The 12,582-nt window shown below is 44.8% G+C and overlaps 1 protein-coding gene across 5 annotated transcripts in view; it reads right to left on the bottom strand.

Moving 5' to 3' along the window:
- LOC137433094 (pleckstrin homology domain-containing family A member 7) overlaps positions 1 to 12,582 on the bottom strand; it is a 184,131-nt gene that overhangs the window by 44,170 nt on the left and 127,379 nt on the right. For all 5 annotated transcript variants that reach the window (XR_013624269.1, XR_013624267.1, XM_078783054.1 and 2 more), the window contains 4 exons: positions 9,746 to 9,955; positions 4,951 to 5,047; positions 3,214 to 3,317; positions 830 to 1,138 (listed from right to left, as the gene is read on the bottom strand). Coding sequence is in view for 3 of the 5 variants with exons in the window: in XM_078783054.1 (XP_078639180.1) it covers positions 830 to 1,138; positions 3,214 to 3,317; positions 4,951 to 5,047; positions 9,746 to 9,955 (720 nt within the window). In the remaining 2 variants the exon portion in view is untranslated. The remainder of the gene's footprint in view (positions 1 to 829; positions 1,139 to 3,213; positions 3,318 to 4,950; positions 5,048 to 9,745; positions 9,956 to 12,582) is intronic.

Genomic DNA, 12,582 nt, shown 5'->3' on the forward strand with positions numbered 1-12,582 from the left:
CCGGCTCGATGACAGAAGATTCCATTTGCATTTTTGGTTCCTCCATCTTCCACCCAATTTAGAATCCCGTGTGGGCACGGGCAACTTGCTAATAATTTAAATTCACTTTATCATATGACCTTCAAATTGGATTCTCCTGTTCGCAGGAGATATGGCATAGAAGTCGGGAATGTTGGTAGGGAGTAGCTAATGTCGGCTGGGAGTGGGAGTGGGGGGGTGGGTGGTGGTTGAGTAGGAGAAAGAAAGCGTGTGGTCGGGGAGAGAAAGAGACCGTGTCTCTGGGGGTGGGATAGACAACCATGCCCTCGGGGGTGAGATCGACACCGTGTCGTCGGGGGGTGAGATAGACACCGTGTCGTGAATTGTTGTGAATGGAGAGGGGGGGAGAGAGAGAGAGAGATGCCGCATCGTGAAGAGGAGAGAAAGACTGCGTTGTCAGAGGGAGAGAGAGAAAGAGACAGTGTCGTCATGTGAGAGAGTGACACCATGTCATCAGGGGGAAGGAGGGCGGGGTAGGTAGGGGGAGAGAGAGAGACCGTGTCGGTGGGGTGCACGAGAGAGATGTTGCCAGAAAAAGAGAAAGAGGGTAGGTCAGAGAAAGAGCTGAGAGCGTCAGAGAAAGAGAGGAAGTGGGTCAGAGAATGAGAAGGAGAGACAGACCATGCCAGCAAGTGGTTATCAGAGAGATGCATTTCTCCTTTGGTTACCAAAAAGAAAAAAAAACACAACCCCTAAAGTACTACTGTTATAGTGTAGCCGGCCTTTTCAGTTGGAGGGTGTCCGACCGTGCTCTGCTATACTATGTGTCACAAATTGCATGGTGACATACTTCACCAGGGTCAGTGGGTCGTTGTCGCAGGTTATGGTATGAAGGTCGCTGTACGGGTGCATCATGGTGATGATTTGGAACGGAAGGAAGGCGTGAGGCAAGAGCATTGGAGCTCGGCTTCGGCAATGGGGGAAGACCACGAGCTCTGGAAACTGGACTTTGGGATGCTGAAGCAGTGCCGATGCTGCGTTTACGTTGCCGTTTGAGTGAGCGCTGCTGCTCCTTCATCTGCTGAAGCTGTTCTTCTGCACTATGACGAGGCAGAACTGTGGAATAAAGACGCTCAAGTGCACTGGGTTGCTGCCCCGACTGCAGACGTCCATCAAGGAAAAAATACACATTAGTATCTCAAGAAAATACATACTCTCCAAACTCTGTAAAAAGATGATTAGAAATCAAAAGACCACATTTTCAGCAACGAGGGTGATTCCACTGTGTAAAATAGTGCTTGTGAGAGTACAATCCACCAAATGTGTTCCTTTGTGTTACACCAGAATCATAGTTTATGTTATATTCCTCTTGTGTACTTTGCTTCCACATTATACTCCAGTCCACATGAGTCAGAACAATGCTGAGTAGATACCAGTTGCATTAAATCACAAAAAAAACATGAAGAACATGTACCAGTGACAAATAAACCGGCATGCAAGGAAAATAAAGAAACAAAGAACAAAAAGGAAGAATTGAGGAGTGAGAGATCTTTATTTTCTCAAACAGCCTGATCTCATATCAGTTTAGTTTCAGACCTAGTCACTCTACGTTGGACATGTTGCTTCTACTCTCCCAACAATGGTTGGAGGCCCTCAGTGTCAGACATGAGATTAGGGCCATCTCTCTACACATCTCTAGCCTTTGATACAGCCTGGCATCCTGCCTTACTCTCCAAACTCTCTTCTTGTGGCAACCTCGGCCACCTCCTCTCATGGATCACTGACTTCCTCTACAACTGTATTCAGTGTGTAGCTCTTGACGGCATCCTCTCATTTCCTCTCCCTGTCAAGGTTGGGCCAAGTCTTGTTTCTTGTCTTAATCAATGATATTCCTGATTCCCTGGAAAATCCTGCCTATCTCTTTGCTGATGATTCCACCCTTTGCTGTATCATTTCTCATTCTTCAAACAGACAGCAAAAGCCTCATCCCTCTCTGCAGACCTTGAGAGAACCAGGAGCTGGTCCATACTTTTAATACGTCTTTCAACCACGGCAAATCTATCTATATCTATATCGCACACACACACACACACACACACACACACACACACACACACACACACACACACACACACACACACACACACACACACACACACACACACACACACACACACACACACACACACACACACACACACACACACACACAACCGTTTGGCAAACCCTCCTATCTACGTCTGAAACAAGCTACTTGAAGAGGTTGTCACTCAAAATTTTGGGCCTCACCATCAACCATGCTTTTTCTTGGGTAGACCATATTTCCAAGATGGCCTCCAAAACTAGCGAGCAACTGGGCATCCTTCATCGTACAGTCATTCATTGGTCAACCTGAACTTTTGACAACCTACAAAGCTTTCTTTTGCATCATGGAGTACTGCTCTCCCCTTTAGGCCTGCCTCTCACCTTACCCTCTTGATGCTGTGGAAAGTAAAGCCTTCAAAATAATTGGGATCTCCCAAGATGAAGCTGAGTGTCTGGGCCTGTTACTCTCATATTGCAGATTGGTCAATGGCCTGTGTATTCTATCACTTCCTTTATGGTCTTGCACCCTCTGCACTCTAATGGCTCTGTCCCTGCAAGGTTTATGCAGAGTGAACATGGTCTGCCAATAATCCGCTTCTTGATAAACTTCCAAAATCCAGGTACACCACTCACCTCCTCTCATTTCTTCCTCTTCCCTCTCAACTTTAGAATCAACTTTCTCAGTCACTTCAGCCCCATTCTTCTCTCCAGGGGTTCAAACAGCTGTTCTCCATGACCTCAGGTCATCCCACATCCACACTCGTGATCTCTTCTACCCCAAATTAATCCAATCCCAAGCACTCCCTTTTCCAGGTTAATGTGATTTTCCCCTCCCCCTCACGTCTTTTTGTTTGGCAGTTGTCGGTTAGTTTGTTCCTTTTCTGTTTCATCCCACTTCTCCTTCCTCTTCTTCTTCTTGCTGTTTCATTCAGCTCTTGTGCAACTTGTTCACCCCCATGTGTAGTCCTTCTCCCCCTACCCTTGATCTCACTCTCTCTCTCTTACTCTGTTGTTGAACTTGCCCCCTTTCCATTTTGTTCCCTTCCATTCTGCTCTAGTTCTTGCACTAGCCACGATCATGTAACCAAAACAGATCAATACAGGCGTAAACATAAGGCAAAGAAGGTGGGAATGCAATAGGATGCTCACTTTGGAATCTCTCAAATCGACATGGCTGTGACGGAGCGTGGCATATGATGGAACCGTCGCAGCCTTTGGACGAAATGGCAACTCTGCTGACTGTGAAGAAAACCCTAGAAACAAAATCGAATCATTATTTGAGAGTCCAACATTGGAAATGGAGTGAAGAACGACAATCAAGAGTAAGATTGATCTGAGTGTATTCCCACCTGAACCCATGGCTCATGATGTGGGGAACCCAGGCTCAAATCCGATATACTACAAGTGTTTCTCCGTAGTCTACGAATGTCCTTGTAATTAATGTAAGAGTATTGTCGTGTCCGTAGCTAGTTAAGACGAGCCTTGGACGAATAGCCGAACTGATTTAACTTCTGAGGCGAGCAGCCGAATATATGGGGGTTAATTTACACACGCGTGGGAAGGAAGAAATGTGAGGGGTTTATCTGAACGATAAAACACGGGTTTATTCCCGAACATACAAACAAAGAAACACTACAAATGAAAATACAACAATAATGGTTTAATAAAAATAAAGCACAGAATGAAAATGTCGAAATAAAAACTGAGGTAAATTAATTTCCTAACTGAGACGTCTCCTCATAGACACAAATACGAACACTAGGGAAAGATGAAATAAAATTTAAAAAATGTTCCCTTTGGCCGGACGGTACTTATCAGTGTGTAAATGGTCTTTTATGAGGTTGGCAGTGACGATGCTTGAAATCACAGGCGGGAAGATGGCGACGCGTAAAACGCCATGTGCCAAAAAGCGCTCGGTCACAAGGCGGGAGGCAAGCACGACCCGCGTTCCCTTTTCCTCAATGACGGACTCTGCTTTGCGCTCCTAGGGTCTTTTCCACTGCAAAGGAATTTCCTGCTCCTCCACCGAGCTGTCCATCCACGCTCCCCTCCTTTGTCCACCAACAAAAGTCCACCACCACAAAAATGGCCAGCTTCCTGCTCGAAACTAAAAGCACCAAAGATGGTGAAGCCTTCTTATTCGATACCGAGCAGCCGAACGACTCCTCCCTCTCCTGAGAAGCTTCTTGCTGACGTCACTCTGCCCAATCGCGAAGCTCCTTCAAAATCGCCTCATGCTCTGCCTGCGTCCACGGTCCCATCATGTCCCTCCGGGCGTGGCTTGCCGGCTCTTTCTCCACCCTTTCCCTCTCTCCCCCCCCCCACCCCCCCAATCATACCACTCCGGGGGCGTGGCCTTTTGCGGTAAGTGTTCAAGCGGGCGGGGCTTACTTGCCCTGAGTGTCCATAGGGCCGGCACTGGTTGTAATTTAAGGGATGGCAGATGCTTTAAAATGTTAGGGATTGATCACAGGGAGAAATCACACACTGGGGAAAATTAGCCTTCATCCCCACTACTAATTAGCACGTCTTCACACCCCATGTGAAGAACATATAAACAACCTTAAGCTACAGTTTCCCAACTTAAGTACAACTAGCACTTCTTAATTATCTGCCAATAACGGTGGATTGGCTGATATTGGACCCTCAGTAAAATCCAAGCTGGATCATCAACTACATTCAGGATGGGATAATCTGCCTGCACCAGAAAGTCTGGTCTAAATGTGATGATAGTCCACTCATTGTGGTTGACTCCTATTTCTTGCCTTTATTAAAGTTGGTCAACCTGAATGATTATGGATCTGAACCTTATTTTCTACTTAAAAGGTTTTTTTTAAAATTAGCTGTGCTGTAGTACCTACTGATGTGTTACTCTTATGCACCTACCTGTACTGTGCCGCACCGATTGGCTTCTGGTGTTGAAACGCAGGTCTGGAAGGTCCGTCAGTTCTGACTCACTCCATGAAGGTCGTAGCTCTGTGGTCTAGGGGAGGAATATCATGTGGGATTATGAGTACAAAGTCTAATTTCATGAAGGAGCTTGGGTATCAAGAGTATTGACTTGTGTACAAAGTAATTTCCAAAACTTGACTACTTCCCTATCTGTAACCATGTGAAATTGTATCCTTCTTTGAAAACGAACTCTGATCAGGTTGTCAAATGGGAGCGCTTCGTGCAGTCTGGTTTACTATGCATGTTTCTCATGTCTATGTACACGTACATAATACTAACTCGTACATTTGTATTAGCAACAATGGGAACAAACTTGATATATGTTTATATAACACCACAGGGGAAAGATCAAGCCCAAAAATCAAGAGTGTCCCCCTGGGTAAAAAAGCAAAGAAAGAAAACAAGAAAACGTAATAATTAAATGAGGTCGAGATTCTGGAGTCTAGACTATTGATTCATCATTTGAATTGTGCCAAAATGATAGAAGTCAGGAACACACTGCTAGGGAGGCTGCTCCAAAGAGAAAGAAGGAGAGGACTGTGGGGGAAGGAGGAGGAGGCATGGCGATTGGCATCCTCTCGGTTTTCAGGTTGTTTTGTCGTTGCGTTTCTCTTTTTTCAAAAATGTTGTCCTTTCTACCTTTTCAATCCCTTCACTCGTTTCAAATGGCACCACAGCCGACTCCGCTCGTGTGAAGGTCGAATGCCTCAATTCTGTGTTTGCTTCTAAATCTATTGTACCCAACCCCTCACTCTCGGTACCCATCATTCCCCGTCATACCCAACTGCTCATGAACTCTGTCTTTTGCACCTGAGCAAGTGGAGAAGGTTCTTTCAACCCTCGACTCTGACTCTCCTACAGAACCGGACGGCATCAGCCTGCGTGTCCTAAAATCCTGCTCTGCTGGTCTTGCCAAAATTAGTTATTTAGTTAAAAATTAGTTAAAACCCAGTTATTTGCCCTAGGTCATCCTCCATCTGCTTGGAAATCTGCCAACATCACTGCATTACATAAAAGGGTGCAGAAACATCCTTTTTCCTGCAGACCTATCAGCTTACTTCCATCATCAACAAGGTCATGGAATCAATCATCACAGTTGATATGAAATCCTTCCTTTTCTCTGAAAACATCTCAAATCATCAATTCGGATTCAGACCAGGTCACTCTACGTTGGACGTGCAAGCTTGATTCTACTCACCTAAAAATGGGTGTAAGTCATCAATGTCAGACATTAGATCAGAGCCGTCTCTCTGGACATATCTCCTGCTTTTCAAACAGTCTGGCATCCCACCTTGCTCTCCAAACACTCTGCTTATGGCATCCAAGGCCAACTCCACACGTGGCTTACTGGCTTCCTCTCCTCTCATAGCTAAAGTGTGGCTCTCAATGGAATCCTTTCATCTCCTCTCCCTGTCAAGACTAGAGTGCCCCAAGGTAGTGTTCTGGGCTCAGTCCTATTCCTGATCTTCATTAATGATCTCTCTGACTGCCTGAAAATTCCTCATTATCTATATGCTGATGACTCCACCCTCGGCCGTGACATCCCTACTCCTTCAGACAGGAAGGCTGCAGCCTCTTCCCTTTCTTTAGACCTTGATTTAAAAAATCACAAGCTGGTCAAACACTTGGAATATGTCTTCCAATCCTGACAAATCTCACACTCTCACTATCTCTCTCCAAAAGGACCATCTGGCAAACCCTCCAATCAACTTAACAATCCTTTTGAGATACGTCAGTTACTCAAATTCCTGAGTTTCATTATCAACAACAATCTTTATTGGGCAAACCATATTTTGAAGTTGTCCTCCAAAGCCAGTTGCCAACTGGGCATTCTCCATCATACAAAGTCCACTCTTGGCACACCTGTACTCCTATCCACCTACAAGACCTTCATCTGTTCCTTGATGGAGTACTGCTCTCCCCTCTGGGCTGGCTTCCCTGCCTCACATCTTGCTCAGCTTGATGCTGTGGAAACCAAGGCTTTCAAAACTATAGAAATCTCGCACGCTGAATCTGCGTCTATGGACCGATCACTTCCCCATCGTCGCAGACAGGTTGGTGGTCTCTGTTTTTACTGTCTCCTTCTGGTCTTGTACCCTCTGCATTTTTATGTGCTTTGAGTTCACCATCAACCCCCTTATGGTGAAACTACCTAAATCCAGACTCTTTGCTCACCGACACTCATTAGTTCCTCCTTTCTCCTGACTGTGGAACCAACTTCCACATTTTCTTCAATCTCATTCTTCTCTTCAGGTCTTCAAGACAGATGGTCACTACCATCTCAGATCATCCTCAATCCTTCTTCCTTCCAGGTTTCCAGTTTTTTCCCTCCTGGGATTTTCCTTCTGCATCACTATTGTCCATCCCATGTATCCTTTTCTGCCCCCCATTCCTCTCCACACCAATTGTTTGTCTAAGTCTCCCTCTATCTTGTCCTTCAGCTTCACTGTTGGTGCTCCCTCCTCCACCCCTCCAACATCTTCACTGTTCCTTTCGTCCTGTCACATGGCGATCCGTTCAATGTACAAGCTCCTCCACGCGCCTCGACTCTTTATACAAAAAATGTGGTACGAATAAAGTGAGAAAGAAGAGGGGGACGGACACAGAGTTCAACAGAGCACTGATTGTGGTAGAATAAGGAGGGTCAGGCAAGAGACACTTATAAGAGGTTGAATGGTTGGTCATAGGTTGGAGATGGCTAGACAAAAAAAAATCTGAAAACTTTTGTTTTATGTCTTAAAATTCAAGCTGCATTCATAAATGCTGCATCAACTGAAATCTGATTTTGTAATTAATTCATTTTTAATTCAGTGAAATAAATTTTATCTAAAAACTACATGAGATGGAAAAGCAAGTTTGGGAAAAGCATTTCTCATTCAAACCAAGGCCTGCTCCCGTCACAATCCTAATTAACAAATCCAGAAAGAGAGAGAGAGACAAAGAGAGATCTATTAACACAAAAATCGAATCAGTTCATCGTCACCTCAAAAGCCTAGATCACACTCTGGAACCAAGAACAGGTGTGCACACGGCCTAGATCATCACACACTCCATGGGGAATTACACAAGGAGATGTGGGAATAGACACACAAAACATTTAATATTGCATGATATAACAACTGACAAAAGTGAGAAGACATGATCTGGAAATTTCCTTAGCTTTGGAAAAAAGTCTGTTGGAGCAGATGTTCACACGTGGAGAAACCGGAATAGTTTGGAAGCATTACACCAGCTACATGTGTTTGCCTCAGTTTGTTGACAAACTTCAATAACCACTGACAACCCTGAAATAACTTTCCATTTGACACTTCAATTTCCTTGAATGAACCAGAACGGCACTCAGTAGCGAGCATACCTCCGCCAGGTGAATAGTTTACGTTTTGTATCCCAGAGTAAAAAAAAAAAAAAACCCACCTTTAGAGGCCATTTTTCCCCGCAAAGCGGGGGTTGGCCTTTTTCGGGAACCGTGGTTGTTGTTGTTTTTCGGTCCCCTTTTTGAAGCAATGTTTTACGGCCGGATGCCCTTCCTGACGCCAACCCTTTTTGCCGCCTTTAACGACAAACAGGGAATTACCAGTGAACTGGTACTCAATTAGCCGATCTCGGAAGGATGACAGGCTGAGTCAACCCCCCTGGCGTTAATTCAGCGATCGACCGGGATTCGAACCCAGGATCCTTGGATCCTAAGCCGGCACCCTAGCCGCTAGCCCAACACCAGGGATTCCTGTCACAATCCTAATTAACCTGGCTAGTGGAATTTTTAAAGTGATTCGTCACCAATGGGAGATAAGGCCAAAAACGATGTGCAGCAGGACATCTCAAAAAGTTGTGGACGGATGATTTTGATGAAATGTATTTGTATCTGTATCCCAGAGTAGACCAAAAAAATCACTTCAGTAGACCATTTCAGTGAAATGAAATTTGTATCCCAGAGTAGACCAAAAAAATCACAATACAGAATCACATTTCATCAAAATCATCCGTCCACAACTTTTTGAGATGTCCTGCTGCACATCGTTTTTGGCCTTATCTCCCATTGGTGACGAATCACTTTAAAAATTCCACTAGCCAGATACGGATCCAGATCTCCACCAAAATTGAAATGATTCTTCCTTGTCACACACACACACACACACACAACCTGTCCACAAAGTTTCGTCCACATCCGTCCATAACTTTATGAGATATCCTGCTATATGTTTGTTTTAGCCATACCACTCAATGGGGAAGAATCACCAAAAAAATTAAATAATTCTCGTATCCAAATCCATGTTCAGATCTTCACCCAAATCGAATCGATTAGTCCTTGTCACACACACAACCTGTCCAACAAGTTTCGTCCAAATCCGTCCATAACCTTTTGAGATATCCCGCTATGTATCGTCTTTGGCCCGATCTCCCAATGGTGAAGAATTACTTTAAAAATTCTAGTAGCCGAATCCGAATCCGGATCTTCACCAAAATCTAATAATTTCATCCTTGTTATATACGATACATATCTGTCAAATTTCGTCAGAATCCGTCCACAACTTTTTGAGATATCTTGTTCACAAACAAACAAACAGACAGACAGACAGACAGGGGTCTGTCTATGACATGGAGACATAACCTCCAACCACCTTTGTTGGTCGAAGTAATAAGAGCCCCTTTTTAACTGCCTTGATATTAAGATCTCTATTCATACCATTTTATGCACGACATGACTCAAAACCAAGCAGCATTTCCTTACTGGGTTTGTGAGGTCTCCATCAGACGACACTACTTGATCTCTATCACGCCGCCGGCCACCCGACTGTCTCTTTAACTCGCGCACGGTGGCAGGACGAGCCATTGAATCGCGAGCCAAATGATCTCCATCATCGATGCCCAAAGCTGGAGGAAGCGAACAGTCGAGGTCATAAATGTTGGGCAAGGGTGGCCGTGGAGGTGCTGCTTCCTCCTGTATGATGAACAAAATAAAATATGGAGTATGATCCAAACACTGTGCTAGTCACAGGATAAACAGCAGAACAAATTGAAATGGAGTATGCAACACTGTGATATCATGGCATTTCCTAGTATTTACTATTTAACAATCGTGGAAAATACCGATGAGTTTCTATCTTTGGTCTTATGGCTCGACTTGTGAAGGAGACTATACATCATCATGGAAGTTATTGTGCAAACTAGGAGCTTATCTTTTATGAATATTAACCATTATCCATCATGTTCCAGCAGTGTTTATTCTAAGTTGAAAACCTTTCAATCCTGACATGTTTGAACAGACAAATTGGTCCCCAAACATTGTTACTGGTATTCCTATTATTTTTTTTTTAAACAATAAGGTTTTACATAAAGACAATGAAACAAACAGAGCTGTGCAGGATCACTCAAAGCCTTTCCAGGTATCACGGAGCCAGCCAGTCAGTCATCATCTGTCACAACGGACACCAAAGTAACATGATACAAGATTACACGTTTAGATCGGCTCCACCACTGTCATAAACAAACTTTACCTAAAAAAACAAGACCGAAAGTCTAACAGCGGCGTAGCCGGGCTTGTAGAATATTATAAACCACAAACACACATGATTAACTTTTCAAACAGTCGCTAATGCTGTTTATAACATTAAACAAAGAAATTTGGAGGAATCCCGACATCCGTGAGGTAAGCTTTACTTACAGAACTGAGCGAAGATCTTCTGTAATCTATTGTTGCGGATATGGGACTTGGCCTCAATATCCGCTTGTAAATACTCCCCTATTTCCCCAATACTCCCCAACTATCCCCAATCCCCCATTCCCTAGTCCCATTGCCTGTAAATAACACTCTGTAGAACCGACCTTCCCCTTTTTCCCCCATTAAATGTCGTGCCCAGGTCCACCGCATCTCACGTAGACAACTATAGGACATCTTGCTAGTTATTCTTAGTCTATGTCAGTTAAGGACTCGTTTCCATTAATTCTGACTCTTCGTTGCACCAGAATGTGATTATATGGCACCAGTAGTGAGTTTAGGACCTTCCCATACCTCCTCCCATCTTCTTCCCCAAACAACAACTACAACAACAACTACAACAACGGCGCGGCGCGGGGGGAGTGTGCGTCCTCACACCGGCTCGGTTAGCCGCCATTGACCATGCGCTCCGACGGGGTTACCACGAAGGGGCTCCCTGTCAGCTCCTCGTCAAGGGCGGAGCCTGGTAACCCCCCCGCACCCAATAACAAGGGCGGACCGATTCCATCTGGGGCGGAGCTAACGAGCCGAGGGCGTGTCACTCCCCGCCGGATATACGCGACGACTAACCGGATGTGAGGTCAGATGCGCCTGAACTACGGAGAGCAAAGGACGCCACCCCCAGCGCGACGATACCTCCCCGCATCTATTGGACCGGACCGGGTCGATTTGTCCCTGAGCCAAGAGTGCACCTTGAGCCATCGACCAACCCGCCTTTCCTTGCCATCAATCCCCGTGTGAGTCAGTTTTTGTCCTGTTTATCTGTCGTCTGTCAGGGAATAAGATAAGTGTGTCTAAGTGCCTGTCTTTCTATGCTGTCCCTCTTGTAGTTGTAATCTGACCTTCCGCCCTAATATAACCTCCTCCGGAGGTCTTGAGAACTGAACCCTTGGTGTCGTGTCATTTTAATCCAGCCGTTGTGTCTTTTCCATCATTGATTTAGCATAGCGCGATTTAGTCAACGTTCGAGTATAATCGGGTAACTTGTGCGGACACGGCGGCCATTCCGCTCGGCCCACCCTAACATCAAAGTCGTGTCTGTAACACTATATACCTCACAAGGGTTGGAAGTGTGCTCATGCAGCTAGCTAGCGCTTGCCAAGCCATCCGTTCCTTATCGGTTTTGAATGGAGTGCTTGCTCGAATGTTTAAACCACTTGGCGATCTCTCCACAATAAACTTGGTAAATGAACACACACCCAAAGTTCTTGAGACCCGACCATAGATCGACTGTAATCTATATACCCCAAGAGGAATGACCCTTCCTGCCTCTCCCGTAGTGAGCAGGTATACTTGTAAATTAAAATGTCGGTCAGTGGAGCAGCCGTCGTAATGACATCATAGACGTAATGATGTAACGGACACAAAACTGCCGCTTCTTTAATACATAGAATATGATATATTTTAACTTCCAGTGCGTTTGCAGTCACTACGAAGGGATTAGTGTTATGATTACATTTACTATAATATTAACGTTACGTTATAATTATTTCGAAAATGACATTACTATCAAAAAACCGAGGTGAATTCCTTACTTCCTCGGTTATTAATACTAGTGCGTGCCCGTACGTGCGGGGAGGTAAGTACGTGAACATACGTACGTTGACGTACGTACCAAAAATAAGGCCTCACTGTCCGGAAGTTCGCATATCGCAGTTACGATTAATCGCAAATTAGTTTTAATGGCCAATTCTTCAATTAGCGCCAACATATTTTGCCATTTTGCAATTTCATCGCAAGGAAAAGCACAAAGAGAAGAGAACAACAAACACACACGTGGTTCCTTCGCTGTAGCTTGACCGTACGTGCAAATGTTTTTTTTTAACTTTCATCGTTCCTTCGGTCTTCGC

Source organism: Myxine glutinosa, chromosome 8 (assembly GCF_964187855.1).
Source record: "Myxine glutinosa chromosome 8, kmMyxGlut1.1, whole genome shotgun sequence".
NCBI classification, from domain to species: Eukaryota; Metazoa; Chordata; class Myxini; order Myxiniformes; family Myxinidae; genus Myxine; species Myxine glutinosa.